The sequence below is a fragment of the Lipophrys pholis genome (assembly GCF_963383615.2).
Source record: "Lipophrys pholis genome assembly, chromosome: 4".
Classification (NCBI taxonomy): domain Eukaryota; kingdom Metazoa; phylum Chordata; class Actinopteri; order Blenniiformes; family Blenniidae; genus Lipophrys; species Lipophrys pholis.
The window spans coordinates 32,521,260-32,548,141 of record NC_137637.1 but is presented as its reverse complement, the minus strand read 5'-3'; the positions used below and the strand labels follow the sequence as shown (position 1 = coordinate 32,548,141).

The following is a 26,882-nucleotide window of genomic DNA, read 5'->3' as shown; positions in this document are numbered from 1 at the left end:
TAAGAAAAAAAATCTGCCAAAACCTGAAATTAAAATTTGCTTAAAAACAAAGTATGCAAGTAAATGTAACTTAAAATTTGTCATTTCTACTCCAGTGTGTATAACTTCTTCTGTAAAATTATATCATTCTCCTAATTTATTTATATTATTATTCTGTGTTTTTGCCATTTTTCCAGTTTTCCACAGCCAAAACCAACTAAATCCCTTTATAACCAAAAAATACATCCATCAAATATTAATATAATTCTCTAATAGGACAAAAAAACACCATGTTCAGTAGATATGTTTTTTCCCTTTTTTTTGGACTGACAGGAACATTCAGGTAGTTGAAACATTTTCCCTTTTCTCTCTTGATTAATGAGAATCTGTGCTTTGTTTTGATCTCTAAATATAATGCCTGTTAATCCAGACTGGCTCTTCTGTACCAGATTATTATTGGATTCTTGGTCATCATCAAGGTTTACAGCTCCACAAACTTTGATGGCTGAAAAAAACAAAGGAAACCAGAGTTTCCCGCCACACGTCTGAACTCAAGTTAAAGAAAATTCTCAAAACGTCCCAGAATGAGCTGAAGTTAGTGAGTTTAAGGAGAAACTGCTGTGTCAGCGCATACAGGACGCCCATATATGGTCAAGCCACATGACGAGCCTGGCGCGAAATGACAGGGAGTTGATGCTACATGTCTACCAACTTTAAAAATATGCTAATTTTGGTTTCTAGTGAAAAATAGTTTTGTTCTATTAAAACTTTGATTCTATATAACCACAGTGTGAAAATGAGCTCCATCGTTCAAAACAGGACGAGCTTCACATCCCATTTCATTTGTGCTCCTTGAAACCTTCTGCTAGTAAACTGTACTGAGGTACGCAGCTCGTCTCCCATTGGCCGGTGAGAAACTCCGAGGACCGTCTTCTGATTTCTGAACCAACCAAACCTCATGAAGACAGAGACCCTCAGCGACACACGAGCCGGAGCCTTCAAACCAAAACAGTCCGGAAGCTTCCCCGGTTTGTTCCAGAGTGGAAAAACAGAAAAAAGAAAAAAAACCTCACAGTAGATAAAAGCTATAAGGGAGCGATGACCTCTAATAAATGCATATTCTTTTCACTCTTTACTAGAATTTTCTGACTTCCAGAGACCGAAAGCTGTGGAGCGTCGCCGTCTTCTGGAGGTTCTAGTACCGAAGCTGAATCATCTCAAAATCAAACTGTACCACATGGAAAAGGAGGAAAAACAACAACAACAAAAACAAAAAAATACTTTCATGGATGTTTGCCGCTGCTTCAAACCTGACATTTCCTAAAGTGTTCAGAGCAGAAGTGCAGTGGAGCTCTAACAGATCCCTGAGGATCTCCAGAGGGGACTCCCAGCATGACGTCAAAACCTCCTCCTTCCATGAAGTCCAACAAACGCAGCAGTTCTCCAGACGTCACCTCTGACCGGATCGTCCTGTAATAAGTTATCAGCATGTGGCGAGGCCTCGGCGCGGCGCGGCCCGGGGGCGGAGCCTCCTCACAGGAAACACCCGGAGCCTCCTCAGTAGGTCTGCTGCCGTCGCTTCTTGGCCTCGATGGCGTCCAGGATGGGCTGCCTCTTGGCCTGGTAGCGCTGACGGATCTCCTCGATCTCCTGCTCCATCTGAGGGTCCAGAGAGGCCAGTCGCCTCCTCAGCTCCTCCACAGACCACGAAGTGACCTGCGCAGGACACCGGAGGAGAGAAAAAACACACATGACTCTGCTCTCAAAACTCACCATTCTGGAAAATAGTACAAACTAGATCCGACGACCACATGAATGTCAGACGGGGATTTTACTAAATAACTGAACACAAGATAAAACAAAACATTGTTGTCATATACAAGTTTCCTAAAAAATACCAAATAACCAGAAAAAACACTATATAGAACCAAACGAATGAAGAAAAATCACTAAAGTACACAAAATACCACAGAAGAAACGAAAAAAATACTGACTGTCTAATCTGAAGACATTACCATATAATGAAACCTTTAATTCACCATAAGACACGATAGAAATGTCCCTTGTTTCAACAACTCACCATAGAACGTCCGATTTGACCAAAACACCAAATGAGACTTTCTATAATAACAGTGAGATTTTAGAAGTTTGGATGTTTGTTTTGGAAAAACTTCCACACAAAGCGAAGCGTTGGCTTGAAGTTAAACGACCGTCGGGGCCGGATTTGGAGCTCGTTGGACGTCAATATTCAGCGAGTCCCTTAATGGACACTTAAGAAAATCTTTAGCTCAGAATACCTCACCCAGGTGTGTGTGATGAGCGGATCTATTTCCGAGGCTCTCAAAGCCTCCATGTATTGACATTTATTCAATCTGCTGCTCGGGCCTCACGTAGGGACCACGTAGCCTCCAGCCTCCCCCCCGGGGGATCCCCCCCCCCTTCCTCTCCCACTCCCACCCCCCTCCACTGCTACCTCTGCTCTGCTCTCAGCCGATTTATTACCCCGATCGATGGGATAAAAATAACGCTGGCGTCCCGGTCCAGCAGACAGATGACCGTGACGGGAGGAAGGACAGTCGTAGGACTGGACCACACACACACTTCTGAAACCTCCTCACATCCAACTTTTCAAGCGGGTGCGGTGCGTCGCCATCCTGAGTGGACGTGTCCTTGGAAAAGACACGGAACTCGAAATCGATGGTAACGGTGTGCAAGGATTTTTTATTTTTTTTTTAACCTTATGGCCTGTTCAGCCACAGATATTCCTTATTAGATATTATGTCTTATCGATCTATCAGAACTTCCATCCAGAAAAGGGAAATACTGACATGTGAAGTCACACATTTTGGTATAAACGTGCATGAAACTGCTGCTAACAGAGTTAGCCACACTCAGGCTAACGTGCCATCGTTCACCCCGAGACTCTGCGATTCTGTCTGAGAGAGAAAAGATCTCAAAAATCTGCTGGACTCCCAATTAGACCCGTTTACACAATGTTGCCAAGTTACAACGCAAAAAACCGCCGTTGTGTTCCGTGTACCTGTTCACACGACAACGGAGCTGGGAGCCACTGAAAAGGGCGACTTTTTGAAAACGCCCCGTCTCCGTGGAGACGGTGGAAAAACGCCGCTGCTGTTAAATATGTTGGTCCGAAGTGAAAACCACATCACTTTCCGTGTGAACAGACAAGTTTTCAAAACACTGGCGTGTAAACGAAGTTGAAGATTTAAAGGTTTGAGGGAGTTACTGGAAGCCGCCGGACCCACGGCGCGCGGGGAACGTTAAATGTTCTGCAGAGTTGTTGAAGATTCCAGACGGTTAAGGAGGAAAAGAGGTTCGCCTCAGGAGGGGGGCCAAGTCTGAATAATGGAGGTTTCTCTACAGAGGCACTATTAAGCGCACATTGTTCCCATCTGTAACAACCCTGTGTTGTTTTCACGACCGAGCAAGCGGTCATCAAACATTTACTATTCCAGCTAAGAGCCAACAAACCGTCCGCTTTACTCGCACACAGCTCGCCGCGGAAATAAAGACAATGGAGCATAAAAAGATTCAACAACAAGCAGCGGAGAGAAACTGGGGATGATTTCATAAACAAACTATTTCACACACGTTGGTTTTTCTCTATCAACCTTCAGATGAATATGTTGTTATTGTTACTATATGTACATCAAATTAATTGAGTGGCACTAAGTGGCGTCAGTTTTGTATTTGAAAAGTTCCTCCTCACGAGTTGGATTTTTATAGAAAACAGTAAAACAGTAGAAGAGCCTGAGCTGAGAGTGAAACTGACGGTGCAGCATGACGGAGGTAAAGACGTCCCAGAGGAGCGGCGGGAGAACAAACGGAGAATATTACACACATCGATCACAGAAAGAAAGAAGATGTCCGCTGGATCTCGACACTGGAAACAGGAAAAGCTTTTCCTTCTTAATCTTCTCGGGTTTAGTCGGGAAATTTATCGCAACCTGGAATTTTCAATATTTCATGTTTCATATTGCTTCAATAAAACAAGGACATCCGGGATTAGTCTTATTTCTACGGGAGACGCACGGAGACTCCGGAAGGCAGAAGCTGAAGGCAGAGGGTGAAGGAAGAGGGTGAAGGCAGAGGGTGAAGGAAGAGGGTGAAGGAAGAGGGTGAAGGCAGAGGGTGAAGGAAGAGGGTGAAGGCAGAGGGTGAAGGCAGAGGGTGAAGGAAGAGGGTGAAGGAAGAGGGTGCAGCGTTTGTTTCAACAAATAGGAGGAAAACAAAGTCGGAATCACACAGATTTTTATTTATTTTTTGGATAAAATTAATATCTGCAGCAGATCTCCACAGTGAGGAGGCTTGAATGTAACGCCGAGCTGATTTGAGTAGAAACGTTCAGTCCGGATTCAGAGAATCGACTGTTCGCAGCTTTTCTACAGATATCTGGAGCAGGAAAAACACTGATACTCCACAAAATCTAACATCATTTTCAAAATGTTGTTGTGTTAACGGTTAAATTAACAGACCACTGGTTTCTGACTGCTGCAGTCATTTCTTTTACAGGTAATCATAACTGTACATTTACATCGACCTCTTGCGGCACACTTTAGTGTGAGAGGACTTCATGCTGCTCTCGACACTGCGGCCACTCAATCAGTTCAATTACATTTTCTTCCGTTTTACTTTTTAAAATCGCCATCAAACGTACTTACTACGTCTTTGCATGAAAATTAGGAGCCAAGACGAAGACGCAGGACAGTCACACCTTCCTTCTTACACCGGAAATCTCTAGAAAAGCTGTGAACACTTAAATCCCCGAGCGTGTTTCAGTAAGTAAAAGCTCAATGTAACGTTGGAGCCTCTTCTTGTTTCTACGCTGTTAACAGCGATTCTCAACATACACAAACACATCTTTAAAACGATTTGTACTTCAGCACAAGAGGACAAATACGAGCAGCCGTCTTCTTTTAAGTATTGATTACTTTGAACCTGCGTCGTGAGATTTAACCTCCTGTCAGAGTTTGTTGGAGAAAACGTTCGTGGCCTCGAGCTCTGAGGAGAGACGAAGGATGGAAAGAGGCAGCGGAGAGGATGAGAGACGGGAAAAAAAAAAAAAAAGAGAAAAGCTTTTACGTGAAGAATAAAAATAGATCGGGGAAGAAAGTGTAAGAAGAAAAGGAAGACTGAAAGGAGCTCGACGTCTTCTTATGAATAATGTAAGTTAGTGCTTTCCACGCTGCATTGTCCCAAACACTGGAGTGAAGCTAAAAGAGGAAACTACTGAGGTGGAGACACAACACACACACACACACACACACACACACACACACACACACACACACACACACACACACACACACACACACACACACACACACACACACACACACACACACACACACACACACACACACACACACACACACACACACACACACACACACACACACACACACACACACACACACACACACACACACACACACACACACACACACACACACACACACACACACACACACACACACACACACACACACACACACACACACACACACACACACACACACACACACACACGAGCTGGTAAAACCTCCTGAGAACTAATAACCACATCCAGAGTTGCAGGAAGGAGGAATTAAAGCAGCCAAGACGTCTGTCCTGGATAACTACGTTAAAAAAAAACATCTAAAAAACGAAATACAAAAATAGCAGAAAAGTCGTATCTAAAATTAAACACAGTCGGCGTGAAGCTGTCAACAAGCTGCCTCGCTGTATTAAAGAAATGAGCTTTTTATCCTCGTATTTGCAAGTCTGATGGAACAATAAATCCCCCAAAGAGGGATCTGTGTGGTGGAGTGACGCCCGTGTGATTGGCTCTGGTGAGTGTCGGTGTGTTTCTGTGGATTTATTCATTTGAAATTTTAAAAGTTCTCAACATTACAACTAAATAACAGACGATTTAAACTGGACGCGTCGGAACGTCTTCATACTTCTTTATTGTCTATGAACACAGAAAAGTTCAGACTTGCTTTAAGAAGGTGGAGGGAAAAAAAAAAAAAATCCAATAATTCCAACATAAGCAAACATGAGTGGAACAGAGATATTCAGTAATAATATGAAGGCGCGGTGTTATTATATTTCCTATTGGTAAATGTTGTAGATCTAAAAATATGTGAAACAACATTTTCTCCCGGAGTTCAGCTCCCCGAGATGAAATGTGGGAGTTATTAAAGGCGTCACGGCGCTGACACACACACACACACACACACACACACACACACACACACACACACACACACACACACACACACACACACACACACACACACACACACACACACACACACACACACACACACACACACACACACACACACACACACACACACACACACACACACACACACACACACACACACACACACACACACACACACACAAAACAGACCAGCAAGCCTTCATAAACTCACCACTTGCAGCAGCCTGATGTGGAGCATTATCAAACCAGGGTAGGTTCTGACTTCATTCACTACATGTTTACTTCTATCATGTATTTTATGTATCAGAAATGTGTTGTTTATAAGATTTGTTTGTATTTGCTGCAACTTCTATCAAACTGAGTGAGTATAACAAATATATGCAGCTTTGTTACAGGACACATCAGGTATATTCTGCTGCGTTCCATGAGGAGGGATCCTACCACGTCAGCCATGAACTCATCTGCAGTAAACAACTCTGTCACCTCAGCTGTGTATACCAGGGACAATTTTGCCACAGGTGTGATCAAGAATGTGATCCTTGCAGCACTCTGCATCTCCATCAACTACATCAACTGTACCCTGCTGCACACCTTCAGAAAGCACCAGGTCTGACACACACACACACACACACACACACACACACACACACACACACACACACACACACACACACACACACACACACACACACACACACACACACACACACACACACACACACACACACACACACACACACACACACACACACACACACACACACACACACACACACACACACACACACACACACACACACACACACACACACACACACACACACACACACACACACACACACACACACACACACACACACACACACACACACACACGAGTAATTAATTAGCGGCAGATTGTGTAAAACCTCTGTTAACGATAGCGTAGCATTTAAGTAATGCTTCACTACTGGTGACAGTTTCTATCTTGAAGTGCGTTTAGAAAAATATAAATATCGTTTTTCCCTGGTTATTTTTTCAGCTTTCATAAAGCATAACTGCCTCTGTGGATCCGTCTCGTATCGAAAAGGTCACGTGTTAAATATTTAATTCCAGCAGCAGCCGTTTGTCCTGTTAAAACATCTTAGAGTGAGACAAACAACCTCTGGTCCTCCCTTCACTCAGAAACCAACGTTCAACGACAAAACATGAAAAAATGTAATAAATAAATAAAACTCATTAACACCACAATTGCATTGCAGAGACCAACAAAGCCAAACAGGCTGTGATTGTGATTCTCCAGAACGGAGAAGATCATAGTTACAACTCAAAAACTAACTGAATAGAAACCTCATTTCTTAAAAAGTAGTTCTGATGTAACTTTAAAGTCTCGTTCTCAAATAAGACGCATTAATAATCTGCACACGTCTAATCAGGACATAATTAGTTTTCCCCCCATAATTCATATTTTTCCCATTGTGACTATTATGAAACTATATATTAAGACAAAACTCACTTTTAATGTGACGAAATACACTTTCAGGTGGGATTGTCATGTAAATGAGGATCCATTAAAAACATTAAACTCAATGAAGTACATGATTGTTGAAAACAATTCGGAACAAGGAAGCTGCTCTATAATCTGGATGTTAGTGGACGGAGATGCTCTATAATCTGGACATTAGTGGAGGAAGGTGCTCTGTTATCTGGACGTTAGCGGGGGAAGATGCTCTATAATCTGGATGTTAGTGGATGGAAGGTGCTTTATAATCTGGATGTTAGAGGAGGAAGATGCTCTTTAATCTGAATGTTAGTGGATGGAAGGTGCTTTATAATCTGGATGTTAGAGGAGGAAGATGCTCTTTAATCTGAATGTTAGAGGAGGAAGATGCTCTTTAATCTGAATGTTAGTGGATGGAAGGTGCTTTATAATCTGGATGTTAGAGGAGGAAGATGCTCTTTAATCTGAATGTTAGAGGAGGAAGATGCTCTTTAATCTGAATGTTAGAGGAGGAAGATGCTCTATAGTCTGGATGATAGTGGATAGTGACTATTACTAACTATTAAGTGAGTAATCGATTACTGAGACAGAGGTGTACAACACTGAGACAGGCCAAACTGAGTGACAGAACTTAAAGTCAATTTTTTGCAGTGACTAGTGAAGTAACTCCTCTATATATATATATATATATAAAAAAAAAAATCTTTTTAAAGGGGGACTATGAACTCCACTCTGTATTTGTGATTTCCACTCACCACTTCCAGGTCTCCCTCTGGCGGCGGTTTGCGGTGGTCTGCGTTGTTTTCTCCTCGCCCTCCTCCGTCGTTTTGCACGTTGGCCTCCCTCTCCTTCTGCTCAAAGTACTCGAGGAAGGACGGCTTGGCGGGCTGCATGGTCTCGTCTCTCCCTGTGAAACACACACCGTCAGTGAGTGGAGGCCACATGAAAGCACAGGGACACACACACACACACACACACACACACACACACACACACACACACACACACACACACACACACACACACACACACACACACACACACACACACACACACACACACACACACACACACACACACACACACACACACACACACACACACACACACACACACACACACACACACACACACACACACAGCTGGAGGGTACCAGCCAGGCTGGGCTGACGTCATCATGGAGAATATTCTGCTGTAGGATTTATATTCATGAAGTACTTCTGCTCTCATGAATTACAAAATGCCATTCCCTTCTTTACTCTCCTTATTTAGAAGTTTCGTTTCACGACTGAAGGCAAGAAAACGTTATCTTGTGATAATTCAAATTAATGCGTCTTCCTCCACATTTGCACGGCAACGTTCTGAAAAACGATGTCCGTTTCCACGGAAACGGCAGAAGCACTGAAAACCTTGCAGTTAGCATGTAGGGCCACAAGTTGGAGCGGTTGGTTGTTTTTGTGTGAGCAGTGATCAATGCTCTGTAAATGTTAACAAATGACCAAGTTGGATTGTTACTACGGTGACTGTCAAAATAAAACTACCAGGTCCCAGGAGAATATCGACTGGGAGTCATGACACTCTGGAGGAAAACCTTGTTGGTATTGTCTCGTGCATGAGCAGAAGAACCATCTATCACGGTTGTGGTGTGAGCATTTTCTAAAATTTCCACCTTGAGAGCAGTTTTCGAAAAGTTGTGTTATCAGTGCCTCCGAGCACCGTTGTTGTGTAAACGAAAAAGAGTGTCCCGCACTCTGAACTCGGCATGAAAGTGCAGAAAAACAAGATTTCCTCCTCAGGAGTCGATGCAGTACTGCATTATTAAAGCATCCATACGGGAGCAGGACACCAACACCGAAATACTTCTGCATTAATGTGACGCAGCGGTGGATCAATACTGGTGAACAACAGCCAAATGTGAAAAGTGGCGGAAGACTTAAGGCTTTTAACTAGTTACTGGTGGAAAGAGAAAAAGATTTAGAGAGAAGCGTCAAGAGTTCCGCTGCTCCATGAGGACAAAAAGAATCAAAACATAAAAACAACGAGGTTCAACTGATCCGAACTGAAGAGACAGAATCAGATGAAGCGTCTTTGAAACAGACACCGATAAAAACCTTCTGATAAACACGTTCACATGAAACTTTTTGATTCTGATCAGACTTTCATTGCCGTTGTGTGTGTGTGTGTGTGTGTGTGTGTGTGTGTGTGTGTGTGTGTAAACACAGCCACTGCGTCTGCGGTTCAGTGTTTGATTCATGACTTTAATATGTATCTGCGGCTGCTGCAGCGTAAACACGTCACACACAAATCCTCTGGACGTTTCGACCAACAACTCAATATTTATTATCATCTGACAGGTTGATCCTGTTTATCTGTATTATGGATGAAATTATTCCACGACGGGCCGTGTCGACGCACTGCAGGAGAACATCTGGGCCTGAGCACATGGAGCAGCGTCTCTCTGGCTGCTCCTCTTCACAGCTTCACCACAGACGTTTCCTGAAGCAAGCCGGGACTCAAACCCGTGTCCTCCCCATCCGGGGCAAAACTTAACCCGCCAGCAACCTTCTGCTAAACTGATAATTAGGTTTCATCTCACTTCAGGCAGGAACAGAGAAGCCGGGGTGGTGACTCAAGATTATTCAGTCACAGTTTAATCTTTGTGTTTCTGCAGTTTCAGACTGAGCAGACTAAAAGTGCCGCTGATGTAAGACGGTGTTGTTCAGATATTTATCACCCGAGGTGATTAAAATCTAATTTCCTCTTTACTGAAGGGTCAAAGTTTCCACATCTTTTCAGCACCATCACCAAGTAAGACATGGATTTATGAGGATACATGTGGCTGCTCACAAATCATCAATTTATGAATAACCGCAGCAGAAAGGTAACATCCCAGTGATGTCACTCATTCAAAATGTGGCGGATAACAGTGATGACAGGAGGACGAGGTGACGTCAAGAAAACTAAATGGATTCATGAATTTTCCAACATTTGTTACTGGCTAGTCAAGGATTTAGAATATCATTGAATAATTGTCAAATACAGCATCTTTTCAGTACTTTCACACCTTATTATGGCTCACATGATGGTGCATCGTGAACTTAAGGCCATGTCCTCTGTCTGCGTCCAATGAACCTGCCTTACATTCAGGGTCATCTGATATTCAGATTAAATCTTATGGTAAATAAAGTGCATCAACCTGTGGAAAAAGAACATGTTTGTTCTTGTGTTCACTTGAAAGTTTTCTTTCTAGTCCCATTAAACCCAACACTCGGTGAGAAAATAATCCGTCTTGTGTCAGAAAGTGGTTTAATTCATAAACACAAAGACACGTTGAGCAATGCTCTGCGTTCAGAGTTTTGTGATGGTGATTAATGTCCAGCCTCCCTTCACTAAATCTCACTTGTGGATCTCCAGTCTGTTTCCATTCAACCACACAATCAGTTTAAAGGAGAGTGAAGAGAATAAATGACGTCATGTCTGCTTTCGCACTGGATTGAACTGCCGGGAGGTGGAATCTGGAAACGGTGTCAGAGAACTGGCTCCTCTTCCCCAACGTGGACTTTTCTCAAACGTCACAAGATGACAGGAAGTCAGACGCACACACATCCAACCTGTAACGTCTCTCCGACTCCACTGGTGCCATTTGGTAACTTCAGCAATTATCAGAGATGTCAAAGACTATTTCCAGCTGTGCTTCACATCTGCAATCTGTGACCTGCTGTGCTATCTGGTTGCCGTGACAACAAGTCGCGAGGCCAGCGAGCTACAACGTTTGGTGTGTCTTCTGGTTTGTTTACTCTCACACGTACTACAGACTGCAGTGATCGATGTGTTGCATCCGCATGCTGTTAACCCTTTGTTGTTTATCAAATAACCAGAATTACTTATTTATCGTTAGTTACTTGCCAATAAACACAGTCACACCATCCAGACGCATACATGCAAAAACATTATGCAGAACGATCCCGTTTTCCTTCTTCGGACCAAGACGGAGTCAAGACCAAGATCTTGAAAATGTGGTCTTGAGACCGGTACAACAACACGAAGTACAAGACAAATCAGACCCACTGGAATGTTTGTGCATAACTCCGCTGCACAAGTGAAAATTGTATCAAACTCTTAAGTATTCATAAATATGCCAAAATACACAGAATACACAAAACATGTATGTGAAATGTTCACTGTGTACTGAAAAAAATCTAAAACAAAGTATACAAAAGAAAAATACAAAGATGGGACAGAAATTGCATGTGAAATGTGTGATGTACAGGGTAGATAATATAATATCATTAAAAAGAAACGTGGCGATTCGACCCCGATTCATCAGATTAAATGATTTAGCGAGTAGAAATACATGATCTGATTTGTTGGAAAGTGTGTGTGTGTGTGTGTGTTGGGGGGGTGGTGGTGGTGGTGGGACTATCAGGTTTCACAGCGTATGAACCTCAAACCAGAAGAGACTTCCTCCTGAAACTCCTCACAACAACATGAAAGTTTAATGAGTGAGAGACGAGCAGCAACAGACGCATTCCGTCTTTGTAACGAGGATCTGGAGGGTGTGAGGGAGGAAACCGGGCTGCTGGATGAGAACATGCTGTCCACACACACTTTAATGAATAAACAAAGCTCCTTTAATCCGCACAGCAAAGCTTCTGTGCATTGCTGAGGCACAGAGAAGGAAAACTCTGAATTATTTACGTCAACATAATGCCAATGTTGGAATGAATCAACAGTAACGGTGCCCTCACAGTGAGTTATTGAACATTTCGGCTTGTTACGGTTACTACTTATCTCAATAAAAAGTAATTAGTTCTTCCATTGCTGTCCTCAATGTGTTCATAATGTTAAATGTAAAAAGTGGTAAAGTAATATAAAGATGTTGTGGTGTGTTAATAATTCATGTGAAGTGCAGTTGATTTCTTTGCACACCATTGTATAAATACAATAAAACTTTTTTTTGTCAAGATAAACAGAAATACGTCGTCATGTTGTCACCTCTCAGAAAATAAACCTATGAACTGATACTTGCAGCACATCGATGAACTTAACCTGAAGTTTGAACCTGAACGTGCGACCATATTTGATGTTAAATTGTGATAGCCAAGAAATTCAAAAACTCACGGGAAACACAAATAGATCATTGAGTATCTATCAGTCATTAAAGTGTCTTTCAGGACGTCCGAACACAGACAGGATTTGTTAATAAAAAATAAACTTGGTTCGGTCAGTATTTCACAGAAATACTGAAGAACTGATGGGAATTAAAAAGTGGAGATAAAGGAGCAGAAGCTGTTTGCAGCGTTTTACTTATTCTACCGCATTCGTAATTAAACCGACTGGGCGGGCTGTGAACGAGCGTCGGACTCACAAGGACAGAGGGGATCGGCGGTTTCCGACATGGCCTCCAGCGAGGGAGCGTTAGTGGCTCATCAGTGTGAATTAAAAGGCTTTTTATTTTCCAGAAGCATTAGAAAGAATCAATATCTGATCTAATACCTCATCCTAATGCTCGGGGCTCCTTCAGCTTCAGACATGGTCGTTAGTCTGAGACACACACGTACAAACACACACAGGCACACACACACAAGGAGGATATTGGCGTTGTAATGCGATTATGACGTCTGAATGTTCCTGTGTTAATGCAGTTCAAACTGCCAGCAGTGGTGATCCATGCTAACTCAATAGCACGACATCAGACAGGAGTGTCTGTGTGTGTGTGTGTGTGTGTGTGTGTGTGTGTGTGTGTGTGTGTGTGTGTGTGTGTATCTGATCAAGTCTTAACATTGCCCGTGTAATGTATTCATACCTCACGGGCTCACGTGAGGACCTTCAAATCCTTCGATTGTTTCCCATTGATGCATATGTAACCGATAATACTTTGATTTAAATCAATTACAATGAGTTAGATCACAAGTCGTTATGAACCATGATCAAGTAATAAGTACAGAACAACAGATCTCAGAGTGAAAGTAGAAGGAGAATGTGATGGCGGTCCATTATTTTAGCTCTTTAGAGGATTCTGTTGTGTCACTTTGTCACTTCCTGCTGTATTTCTGGTTGTTTTTTTTAGCTGTAGCCCGCAGCAGCAGGGAGTTTATTGAAAATTCTGATGCCGTCTGTGGTCGTAGAACTGTGATAGCAACGGTCCACAATCAAAGACATGGTCATGACTGCTCATCTTGCGTCCAAGAAGGAACGATCGATCGCTGTACGGCAGCCTTTATAGGCGGTGTAGGACTTATGATGATGGGCCTGACTTCCCTCATTAGGTTTATTGGAGCTGTAATGTCTCTCAGGGCCTGAAAACATGTGAAAGACGCCACCAAGCACTGATGAACTCAGACCAAGACTCCCGGTACGTCCGATGATCCCACTCCCACACTGCAAATAGCTTCTCCGGATAAGTGACGATCCAGCAGAAGTTAATGCGCTCATCACCGGGGCTGTCTCACGTTGCACAATTCTCTAGTTTTGGCGTCGCACTGAGAGCACCCACATGGCGTCATTCAGACAACATGGACACTACAGGCATCCAGACATTAATCCCTACTGACTTGCTTCACACAGACAAAGGTTTAAAATATTACATTAATGCTAAACCTTCACAGTTAAATGGTGCTTTAATGGTTTGTCGTGTAGTTTAATCTTAACTTTTTGTACTTGACATTTATCACTGTTTGTTTGTACTCGTAACTGCATCAATTCATCCATGTGCACTCATCTTACCATCTATCATCATCTATATCTCATCTAGATGTAATCTCTACATCGCTCAATGTCCGTGTCTTTATATGCATGTATATAGCCATATCTTTAATTCTATATATACGTCCCGACACCTGTCTATATCTATATTTCTACATCTGTCGATATCACTGCAACTATCACTATATCTGTGCTCGTCTCTCGATGTCTTTATCTCTTCTTTAAATCATGTCTCTATGTCAAAGTCCACGTCGAGTCAAGACCTTTATTATTTACACACAGTGAAATGTGCTTAAGCCCCTGTTCCAGATCTAAATACACAATCATACCTCTGTATATGTATATATTCCTATGACTACCTCTGTATGCAAGTCTTTTCATAGAGATGTTTACATTTGTATATACATGCTTATCTTCATGTTTATATCTGTATGGTGTATCTATGTTGAAAGGTCTATAATTAAGTCTATTCATGTTAATATATCTCTAGATCTTTGTTTTAAGCTCTATATGTTTGCTATAGATGCATATAGTTGTGTGTCTATTGTGGGATAATAGTGCCCCCTGGTGGTTCTTAGTAACTTGTTGTATTCAGAGGATGCACAGTGAAGCAACGCTGCATATTTCACGTTTCTGTATGAAGCAGGAAAACAAATCAGCCTGAAACATGCAGTCCAACAAGCCCGCAGAGCCGGTTTCACTCATGAGGAGGATCAGAGGAAACTTTTCTCAGCACAAGTATTTTATTGTTTTTCTCATCACGTCTTTGGCTCTACCGTCAGTGTGTCAGACAGGGTGATTTATGTTTGTGTGACATTTTTTTTAAATGATTCATTACCATCATTCTAATCTGTGGTGATTAAGTATGAAAGATGAGGCCAAAAACAGACTAATAAACAAGTTGATTTGGACGATAAACAGCAGTAAAGCAGAGGAGAGGTGAGGGACGCTGTGAACAATTCAACTGTTTGACATTTTATCTAAAAACAAAAGATCTCTTACGTGTTATAGAACTGATTACAAATGTGATACAAACTACTTCTCGTAATTTTTGGACTATAAATTGCAATTGTCAAAAAATGTGTTATGAACACAAAATAAGCTATAACTGGTGATAATCCTGGTCCAGAACCTTTTTTTTTCTACTAGATTTTCTACTTTTCTCCAGTCCCTCACACACTACAATCCTATTATTTCGCTCTCTTTGTTTTCTGATGCACATTTTAGTATTTCAAGTGTAAATTTTTCTCCCTTATAGAGGTTTTTCTTGTTCTCTCAGTCAAATCCCGCAGTAAAGGAGGTTGTTCTTTGGTGCTATAGCAGCTTTCTGTTGTCATACAGTGTCATCTAGTGGTCACACATGGTATAAACCAGTACGTTCTGATATACAGGTTTCATGACCAGTCAAAAAAGAAGAACACGACTTCCATGCCTGAAAAATGTTATGTCTCCGCTTCAGTCACCCTTTAATCCCAGTCAATTTTCACAAACACTGCAGTCAAATGTGATATTTAATCTGTTCAACCTCAATAAAGTTTTATGTTTTTTGTGTGTGTGCTTGTTAATCCCAACGACTTTGTGGACAGATGACAGAAATGTGTCTTTGTTGGCGTGCAGGCACCTCGTATGATCACCTTACAGCTAACGGCTAAAACATTAGCACCAACAACAAGCAAACCAGCAGATTATCTCTAAAGCATTTAAATGGCAAACATTTAACTTTCTGCCTTCGTACACTTATCCTCATTTACTTAAGTTTGCTTCAGGTTAAATTACAGAAAACAAACCTGCCTGTGCCGTTAAGGCTGGAAGGTCATTTAGAGTCTGAAACATTCCAAAAGCAAACCTTGAGAAAGTTGCAGAACGATCTAAAAGAATCTGAGTGAAATCTTTCTGCATTCAGCTCATAAAGCGAAGCAGCAGATTTCCTCTTAAAAAAGAGCAGGAAATGTGACAAAGGATGACGGCAAACTGCTAAAACGGAGGAAAACTCACTTTTCATGGTGCCGGCCTCTTCCTCGTCTTCGTCGTCTGAGTTGATGACCATGGTGCCGAGCTGTGACTGCATGGTTCCCGTGTCCTCGTGCTCGATCATCGTCCGAGCTGTTCCGCCCAGCGAGCTCGCCAAGGACCCTGCGGCTCGGATGGTTCCGGACTCGCCGGTCCCTGCTCGTACCATCGTCCCCTGGTCGACCTCATCCTCATCCTGAAACGCATGAAGGGAGGGGGCGTCAGCAGCTGAATGCTCCATCGTATTCACCCATACACCATACGAGGTGCTCAACCTCCACTGGGAGTAATCTGGGGCTCGAATTGAGGTTCTTCCTCAAGGACGCTCCAATATATGGGGCAAGACGGTGAATCACACTTCAATTTATTAAACCAACTTTAATGACACATGTTCAACAGACTTCAGTCAGAAACTGAACATGTGGGCTATTCTGAGAGTTTTTAACAGGAAAAATGCTAAAATTACACCGATCAGCTATAAAATCATGAAAACCGACAAGTTAAAAAAATCAAAACAGCTTGAATGATCTCAGTGTGTTTGATGAATCAGTCTCCTTAAAGGAGTCATATTATGCAAAATTCACTTTCAATTGGTTTTCCAACAGTAATATGTACGAGCAACATCAATAAAAGCTCCACTTCGCAACTCCCAGGACTTGAAGGCAAATCTGCTGATTTCCAGCTATGATACATCTCTTGCATTCATCCACTGGTGGTATGCGATCGTGTACCGAGTTGTCTTCGTCTTCCGCATCCTGCTCCCTCTGCTCGGCCTCCTCTTGCCTCTTCAGTTTGATCTCCATGGCGTCGGTGATCAGCGCTCGCAGGATGGAGCTGGGCTTGGCTGCTTTGATGAAGGGATGCTGGGGGAGAGACAGAAGACGGTCACGGGGACTCGTTTCCTTAAAGCAGCTGTATCCTCTGTGTAAATACTGGCGGCTTCATGTGCCGCATTTTAACAGGTTTGACTTTGTGTTACCTGTAACAGTTGTGTCGCTGTGGCCCTGTTTTCAGGGTTTTTCACCAAACACTGGCTGACGAAGTCTTGAAAGGACGGAGCCCACAGGTCGGGGTTACGAAACGTTGGTGGAGGGTTGGTGGGAATCATGAAGATGGCCTAAAAGAGGATATACAGTCAGATTTATTCAAGAATAACATTAAACATTTAATAAACTCTCATCAACTGTGCTTTTTCCATTTCCTCTCAGATCACAGTCGTACATCGACCACATCTGTTCAATACAACTGACGCTGAACCTCTTAAAGGTGTTGATGTTTCAGGGGTTAAAAGATGGACTGTAATGAAAACACACAAAGTTCCTGTGGTGATTCCTGAGGAATCACCACAGGAGTGGAGCTTCACACTATGGAAAAGCTGCTGGCCTCGTGTCTCTGATACTTGAGGAGAAACAGGAGAACACGCGGATAGACTTTGGAGACACACTATAAACACACACGTCTCATTTTCAGGCCTCTGCAGTAACAATAAACTCTCTTTAGACTGGGCTCAGCTCCTCACCCTCATGGGGTGGATGTCTGCATAGGGCGGCTTGCCCTCGGCCATCTCGATAGCTGTAATCCCCAGGGACCAGATGTCGGCCACGCAGTTGTAACCGATCTCTTGAATGACCTCCGGGGCCATCCAGAACGGCGTGCCGATGACCGTGTTGCGCTTCGCCATGGTGTCCTGAGGGAGAGGGTAAGACGGGTGGTGTAACACAGACTCAGAGGTGGAGCTCTTTCAAATGAACATAAAAAAGTCGATTATATTAAAACGGGACTTCTTCAATGAGCGCAGGCATGTGAAAGCCCTACAAACTGTGTGGATTAGTTTCTTCTTACTGTGAGCTGTCCAGCCACTCCGAAGTCGGCCAGTTTGGCCTGGCCCTCGGTGTTCAGCAGGATGTTTCCGGCCTTGATGTCTCGGTGGATCTTCCTCATGAAGTGAAGATACTCCAGACCTTTCAGAGTCGACTGCAGGATGGTGGCGATCTCCTCCTCCGTCAGCTACACAGGGCGAAGAGAAGAGTTAGCTTCAATTGGAAGAAATCTATCAGAGAGACATTCTTCCAGAAATAAAGAAAGCAGACTTCATCGACCCCGCTCTGCATTCAACCCATCCTGTTCAGAATTAACCTTAATCATACATGTTGGAAGCCGAGTGCAGCCGCAGCACGGAGCCCAGGTAGCATCGGGGTCAAGGGTCACGCTCAGGGCCCCACAGGGTTAACCTGTCTGGATTGTGTGTGTATATCAGTGTTGTGTTACCGTCTTGTTGCGTATCCGGATGATGTCAGACACTGATCCGGCTCCACAGTACTCCATGACGATCCACAGGTCGCTGTTTTTAAAGTAGCTGCCGTAGTACCGCACCACATGTGGACTGAACACACACACACAGAAACATTTTTTGATTTGAATCTATTTGAGGTAAATGAGGTTTATGTGTGACATCATCAAGATTGAATTTATACTATGTCATGTACAACACTCATGAATACAAATGTCCTTGTGTCTACGCAGGAGCTGCGCTGCAGATTGACCGTACCTGTTGCACTGCTGCATGATGGAGATTTCTTTGATGATCTCTTGAAGATCCGACTCCACAGGAACCTGTTTGATGGCCACGATCTCCCCCGTTTCTTTATAATGGGCCTTAAACACGCACCCATATGACCTGGGCACACACACACACACACACAATTAACATTTAGGATTTATCACACCTGGTAAAAAGTGGCACTGAAAACACTTTCTGTACAAACATCAGATGTCACTAACATTTTTCAATGATTAAACGTGGTTTAGGTGGAAAAACTGTGTGTGTGTGTGTGTGTGTGTGTGTGTGTGTGTGTGTGTGTGTGTGTGTGTGTGTGTGTGTGTGTGTGTGTGTGTGTGTGTGTGTGTGTGTGTGTGGAGGTTTTGTCACGTATAAAGTCACAGCTACAATCAGCTGCTCACAACAGGAAGAGCATTGAGAAACAGGAAATACAGACTGAATGTTTACAGCACCACAAGGGGCGGGGCTACACCTCAGAGGGGCGGGGCATTTTGAAGGGAGGGGGGGGGGGGGAGGTTAGAAAAGATGATGAGCTATGAGAGAGTTAGTTCTGCTCCGAGTGAGTGAAACCGACCCTTCTCCCAGCTTCTCCAGGACATCGAACACTTCCTCAGGCTGTTTGGTCAGACTGTCCTCACTCAGCTTCTTCAGCTGCCTGCAGACACAAACATTAAAAAAAGAAAAGGTTTCATAAATCTATCACCATTTGGATATCATTGTCCAAAACACTTTTTTCCCCCTCAATGAACTTACTTGTTCTATGTTTAAAGTAATCCACAAATCCAAATATCAGTGATTTCTCATAAAACAGGAACCCAAAATGGCAAATAAGAGAAAACTTGTTCATCCATGTTGGATATCGTAATATTATGGTGATGGCATTTTATTACACGCGGAATTGAGATTTTTCTTTTCCATTTTCAGCACTTCAGAAATTGATAAACATTAAACTTAAAAAAAATAAAAGGTCAGTAAGCTTGACATTTTCAGGAGTAAATAACAGAATGAAGCAGTCAGTATCCTGGATGAGCTCAGACTCAGGAAGGAGGACTTCATTCTCCCTCCTTCTGAATGTCACTGAGCACATATGCTCTTTTCCCTGAGATGGGAGCGACAGCGTGAAACTTTGAAGCTGAGAGACAAAAATAATCTCACCAAACAAATAAAAATAGATCCAAGCACGTCCGACGTGCGACAAGCTGTTCTCGGGAGAAGCCTCACATGGAGTCCCACCGACTGGACCACGCAGCAGTTTGAAACAGAGAACCAAAGTGGCGGAAGATTGTCTTTGAGAAAGCAGCAGTGTCAGTGGATTCTGCTGGATCTGAACATGATCTGCTCAAAACCTTTTAATGTGGTAACATTTAATAACAGGGTAATAAATAACTCTGAGGTCAAAGACACATACAGGTAAATCTAAAAATGTTTTGAATATCATGAAAAGGTTTTGTCGATCATTTCAGAAAGTGAAACTGTTGTTTTATATTGATTCATTAAACAGTGAAATGTTTCAAGCTTTTATTTCTTTTGATGATTATGGTTTAGAGATGATGAAAACCTAAAATTCTGCATCTCAGAAAATTTTAACATTTGCATGAATTTGGATTTCATTTGGAAATGAAGGTCCCAGAGCCTGGAGTGCTACTCTTTGGTTAAAACCAGGATTATCAGAACATTAATCTGATCAAACACCAAAACACTTATTTTGAATTTGAGTTTAAATTCAGCTCACAAAACGAAACAGATCATTTACATCCATCCATCATACACACAGTCATCCAGTAACTATTCATCTTTCTCCACATTCATCTATTCATCAAGCGCCATCCACCACTGCATCCATTCATTCATCCACCGATTAATCCAGCAGTTATTCATCCAAGTGTCAGGCCATCCAGCCGCCCATCTACCATGAACCCCATCACACGCTGTATCCATCCATCAGTTAACGTCTGCATCCAAACAAGAATGGACAGCCGAGGGTAAGAATGGGTGGATGGACACAGATGTGGGAGGATGGAGGGGTGGATGGCAGAGCCAGGTCTTTCCTCTGTTTATCCTCAGCGGCTTCACAAGACTGCAGCCCTGCAGAATGGCCGTCCTGTGGTGGGCTGATAACAGAGGGACACGTTTGAACCTTGGAGCAGCTCCGGGAGCTTCTGTGAGGCCGTTCCACTTCAAACAGGCCACAAGCCTCAGAAAACACAGAGTCCAGCGCTGGCATGCAGATCTGCCCACACCAGCCAACAATCAGCCCCTCAAATCACAAGTGCACCCTGTGAACCCCTACCAACAGTCTCGTGTGTGTGTGTGTGTGTGTGTGTGTGTGTGTGTGTGTGTGTGTGTGTGTGTGTGTGTGTGTGTGTGTGTGTGTGTGTGTGTGTGTGTGTGTGTGTGTGTGTAGATAAAAACAGTGGACACACCAAATGTTAACATTGCTAAATTTAAAATGTTTCTCCGAAGCTCTCCAATTCCCACTGAAGTTTGTGGATTTTACGGAGCAATAAAAGATCTGACTGCACCGTTCTCCAAAAACAGTTTAATAAAATAAACATCTCATTGTGAAAGTGTACTTTAAACATAAAATACCCCAAAATCTGAGGATTTATCTTGATATTACACTGTTTGTTATCTTAGAGTAAAATGTGAAGGTTGGTTATTGCTTCTTGGAAATACATAATTGTTCATTTCCACGGCTGCAACCCACATAGCCAGCAATGTTGCTCATCCCACAAATGTATGTTTCTACTGAAATGTGGCACTATTTAAAATGGGAAAAAAAAACATGACTTCCAACAGTGTGGGGCTGAATACGATTCCACTGCATGTGTGTGGTTACCGGCATTTAAAGGGTTAATTGTGTATCAAAGCTGCTGATGAATGTTTTCAGCTCTGGAGATTACAAGAGGGAACAGGTTATAAAACCCCGGCTGATTTTAATAAGCTCACTTTATGTTGGAGTACAGAAGGGAGGTTTGAACCCTGGAGTCAGCAGCTCCTAATCGTAATAATAAAAATATTATAAAGAAATCGCCTCTTCTTATATTTTCTATTCATCCGCTGACCAACAAAGAAAAATATTTTAGTGCAATTTTCAGACTTGCTGTACAGATTTCTTGCTTACCGTATATTCCAGACTATAAGTCACTTTCTTTTTCTTATTTCTTTGTAATTTAGCATATGTGACCTGTATGTATATTAAAATATACTGGTGCATACCATGTGTGACCACGAGATGTCACAGAGCGCTGCTGCAGAACCACAGAAGAACCTCCATCACTATTTGTGTACATGTTTCTAAAAAGAAAATCCATACAGCAGAATTAAATAAAAATGTCCTATTCAGGTATTTTTGTGTAATAAATGGTGGAAAAATAGACATGTCATATATATTTTGGAGTTTTTTTCCCTGTTGTTGACACTTTTTTCTCGGATGGGACTGCTAGTCTGGAAAATACGGTAATTCATCAAAATGGCCTGCTTCATGCAACTAACAGAAGTTTACTTTTGATACCGCTCACACTGAAACCAGAACTGGTCAAGAGGCAGCCCGCGGGCAACGTGTGGCCCCTGTCCCCATACTTTGTGGGCCAAAAGACAATTTACACAAATGTTGGGAACGTGGTAAAAGGATGGTTGAAAAAAGTTCAGTCCTTTTCATCACGTTAGCCAAGAATCGCTCCTACGTTCTCCTAGTAGACGATGCTGTTGGCCTCACAATGATCAAAGTTGCCCCTCCCTAAATTGAACCACATAGGATGTATAGTCTTTTTTATTATCAATTAACAGAGACAGAGAATCATCATATTATGACGCTATCTTCCACCGTTTTTGCTTTTTTGCTGAGAAACATTTCACATTCAGGCTGCAAAGTTCACATAATGATCACAGGCCTAAGCATTTCAGAAAAGTTGTGTTTTTTGTCCTGTTTACACGTTTCAATAATTTAGTGACTTGTTCAAACAAACATCGAAAACTCAACAAAAGTTTTGTGTTTTAACTTAGAAATATTGTAAACGGCAGTCGCCTCTCATTTTCTTATTGCTCTATTATTGCTGAAGCCGACAGTCGCACGGGGAGCAGGGCGGCGAGGAAGCGATGGACCACTGAGTGGACCCGATAACAGCAGAGGAGCAGAAAAGGAACTCTTCAGTTCCTCCTGTCAAACACAATGAACTCAGAGACAAATACACAGTTCCTGCAGCAAACAATAAACACCAGCGAAGCGTCTCTTCATGACCCGATCAGTGTCAGAAACACAGAGAGGGGGGAGGGAGGAGCAAAGACCGGAACAGCTTCCTCTAAAGCAGCTACGTCAAATATCAGCTGTAGTGAGGGCTTGTGGACACATTATTTGAGCCTTTACTTTTCACTTCATATCACAGCTTCATCAATTCATCTGTTCATGTTGGATGTAGAATTATCTACATATCAAAACCAACAACACCAACAGTGACACACACACACACACTGTAACAAATCCAATAGAAAGATAAAAGTTTAAACATCAGCTAACCCACTATTCAGAACCAACTAATTAGTTGGTTACTGTTTTATACTCATGCAGTCACACCGGGCGGCATGTAGGCTGTGTCAAAAAAATAAAGAATTATGTTAAAATCACCACAATGAGGCAATACACCTCGCTCAAGTCAACCCACACGGCAGAAAAATAAAGAATTATGTTAAAATCACCACAATGAGGCGATACAGCTTGCTCAAGTCAACCCACACGGAACAGCAGCAGCAGCAGCTTGCGGGTTCTTTATAACCCCGCTCAGGTTCCACTGACATCATTTACCCAGAGACACAGTGATCCAGCAAGGCCTCCCTGAAATGCCGTTATTGTGCATGAGCACCGTTGGAAATAGTTATTTTGCACATACGTGAATAGATGGACAAAAACAACAACGTTTATCTCCAGAGCGTCGTGACTCCCGGTCCATGTTCTCCCGGGACTTTGGTGGTTTTATATTTGAAAGTCACTGGAATTACAGCCCAACTGTTTTTATCATGTTCTTCTTTGTGCACGTGTGTGTGAGACACTTCATTACAAAAATAAACAACAGCACCCACTAGTGACCCAACATGCCAACGACATAATTTCAAGCACTTCAGGAATATGTTTAATCTGATAATACTGCACTAAATTCTGACTGTTTTCTGAGCATTTGAATTAATAATTTCATTTAGCTGTGGGAATTTAAATTGGTAACTCACGTTATTGTTTTGTTAACTCTCACTTCAATATTGATAATTATTCTAAAATGTTACTGTGGCAGCCATATAAATCAGAAAGGCATAAATCTCATTGGAATTATATTCATTACACTGAACGGCCCCACAGTTGTGTTGTTTCTTGTTTCTACCCACAGACTCTTTCGTTCCGGTGGCTTCCTGTCCTCTTTCACCACAAAACCTTCACCGTGGTCTGTGACATCCATCAACAGTTTCCACAAATGGCGCTCTTTGAAGCCCGAGCTCAAGGCGCATTTAATCTTTTGAGATTACGCCGGTTAGGTCTGAGATAGCTGTAAACAGAGTAAAGGGATTAAGATGGATTATGGGGCATTTGATAGTGAGAAGAACAAGGATTTAACCCTCCACAGATCACCACAGCTGGACTCAAGTGCAGTTAATGGAGGAATATCTTGATAATCAGATATAAATGTGATGGCTACAGCTTCCTAAATGACACATACTTTAGATTTGTCTGTCCTCCGTGAGCCATTTCTGGGTTTTGGTCTGTTTTTCGAGGGAGGAAGGATTAGAAATTACTCACTTTGGATTCATCAGAGTGAGAATAAGTGTCACTTTTAGAACAACATGAAAACAACAGCAACTTAAGAATGAAACGTATTATTAGTCTTATTTCACAGGACTAACACAGACCATCACACACCATAACAGGGTTAAAATCACCAGTAAAAACAAACACGAATGCAAATCCGGAGCAGGCCCAACCACTGATCCACTGCACTCCCTCATTTGTTTCACACTTTACATAAATGATGTCCAAACACCACAAAACCAGAGCTGATTCACACAGATTATTTAGTTAGTGGGTTACATTATGGCCACACAAACTTTAAAACATGCTAAATAACTTGCTTCACACAATATATGATTAATGGTGTATTCAATTACCGGCGAGCCAACTTTTAAACTTAGATGATGTTTGGATTGATTTGAAGATACAGATCTCAAAAGAATAGAATATTTCTATTTATATACAACGTTTAGAAATCCTGGTGAACCTGCAGCAATACAAGTTTGGATGGAGGGAGGATGGATGGCTTCCAGAAATCCATTCATATTCATCACGATCAGGTCAGAAATGATGTCTGCTCTTTGGATCCCTCAAACATTAAAGAAGACAAGGTTATTTATCCTTTCACATTGGCTCTCAGCTGCTCTGACTTTATTCAAATAACACGTAGAGTAAATCCAGGAAGGACTTTTCTCTGAAATCTGCAGGTTTGACCAGGAAACATCACGTGCGCACGAAAACCAGTTTTTATTCTACGGTTGGCTGTATTTTAACTTATTCAACGCTGTAATCTTCACTCGCATGTCGTGAACCTGCTGCAGTTTGGATTATCGTTATTAATGTTTGACTCGTTTTCAGACCAGCTTCAAACTTCCACAGACCCAGCAATGCTAAGAGCCCCAGGAACCAGAAAAATCAAACATATCTGCCCCCAGCTCAGCCTCTCTCACCTGCGGGGGTGGTTCCTCATCTGCACCTTGTTCTCCATGTCCTCCTCCTCCTCGGTAAACTCTCTCTCTTGAAGGAAACTTGAAGCCGAGCTGCTCCGAGAAACACGGATGCTAACAGTAGTTAGCAGCGGCGGCTAGCCTCCGCTCCGCCGCTGCCGCTCCGCCGCTCTGCCGAAAACGCCCGCGTCTGGCGACCATTATGGAAAAACACCGCCGCGGAGGGTGCGAGCTTCGCCCGGCTGCCGAGTGCCCGCCGCTGGGCTCATCCTCGTCCCGAGTCCGGACAACTTTGGACTTGTTTGACAGGCGGACCGTTCAAACCAGGAAGTGAGGAGAGGAGAGGCGGCGCGAACAAAGGCCGCAGTACCGCCGCCTGCCGCGAGGGGCGCTATAAACACTGAAACAGACAGGGCTCACATATTAGAGAGAGGTGTCGAACACGTTTTAGTTCAGGAGCAAAAAGCAGTTAATTTTCACCTTTAATGGGTCGGAACAGTAAAACAGTGCCATCATAAACTTTGGATTTAAGATTTTAATTTGTTGTGGCGCAGAGTGCACATGATGAAAATGTCTATATTTTCAGACCAAACAATAATTAAGGCAAATTACAAGTTCAACATCAAGCCAATGTTAATGAAACCTTCTAGTGCAAAATACAGTGAAATGTCAAAGAAAACCTTCTACAGCTGTTGCGTTATGCATGTTTTCACAACTTCACCTTCATAACGTGACCTTGAGCAACGAGGTAACTATCTTTCATGCCAATATCTCACCATTGTGTTGTGTCCACTACTATTAAGAAATTTGTGTTAAATAAAATCAACGTTTTCTTTGAAATTTTTACAATTTGCTTGGTCGTGAGACGAGCCAGAAAGGACCATCTTGTGGGCCGGTATTGGCCCATGAGCATTATGTTTGATACATCTGTGCTAAACTAATCACCAGATTAATAACCATGGAGAAATAAATGTGTTTTTTTGCATTTGGGCAGCTGCCGTGAAGGGTGCTGATGGGGTCAAGGGTCAAGCTCAGGGCTCCACAGTGGTGACCCATACAGTGAGTCAAAACTGTGAATTTCCAATCCCAAGTGTTTCTCTAGCCTTGAGGTCACCACTTACCACCGAAATGGTAAATGGAGATTATTTAAACAGTATAGGTGTGCATAATTATTAGACAGACAAAACTTTTATTTTTCC

The 26,882-nt window shown here is 42.6% G+C and overlaps 1 protein-coding gene across 1 annotated transcript; it reads right to left on the bottom strand.

Moving 5' to 3' along the window:
- Positions 1–302: 302 nt before the first annotated feature.
- Positions 303–26,039, bottom strand: LOC308108087 (serine/threonine-protein kinase 4-like). Its single transcript, XM_080460791.1, has 11 exons — positions 25,687–26,039; positions 19,541–19,621; positions 18,955–19,083; positions 18,675–18,789; positions 18,249–18,413; positions 17,926–18,093; positions 17,386–17,523; positions 17,138–17,269; positions 16,392–16,602; positions 8,447–8,598; positions 303–1,695 (listed from the first exon to the last, which is right to left on the bottom strand). The coding sequence occupies exons 1-11, from the start codon at positions 25,722–25,724 to the stop codon at positions 1,537–1,539; spliced, it is 1,488 nt and encodes a 495-aa protein (XP_080316917.1). The 5' UTR covers positions 25,725–26,039; the 3' UTR covers positions 303–1,536.
- Between the last annotated feature and the right edge of the window lie 843 nt (positions 26,040–26,882).

What these genes read in the sequence shown, in the direction of transcription:
- LOC308108087 (XM_080460791.1), bottom strand. Translation starts at nt 25,724, where the DNA reads ATGGAGAACAAGGTGCAGATGAGGAACCACCCCCGCAG. An exon ending in ATGAGGAACCACCCCCGCAG is followed by an intron (nt 19,622 to 25,686) that starts GTGAGAGAGGCT and finishes TTGTGTCTGCAG; the next exon opens with GCAGCTGAAGAAGCTGAGTG. An exon ending in AGAGGCCGGCACCATGAAAA is followed by an intron (nt 8,599 to 16,391) that starts GTGAGTTTTCCT and finishes TGTGTTTCACAG; the next exon opens with GGAGAGACGAGACCATGCAG.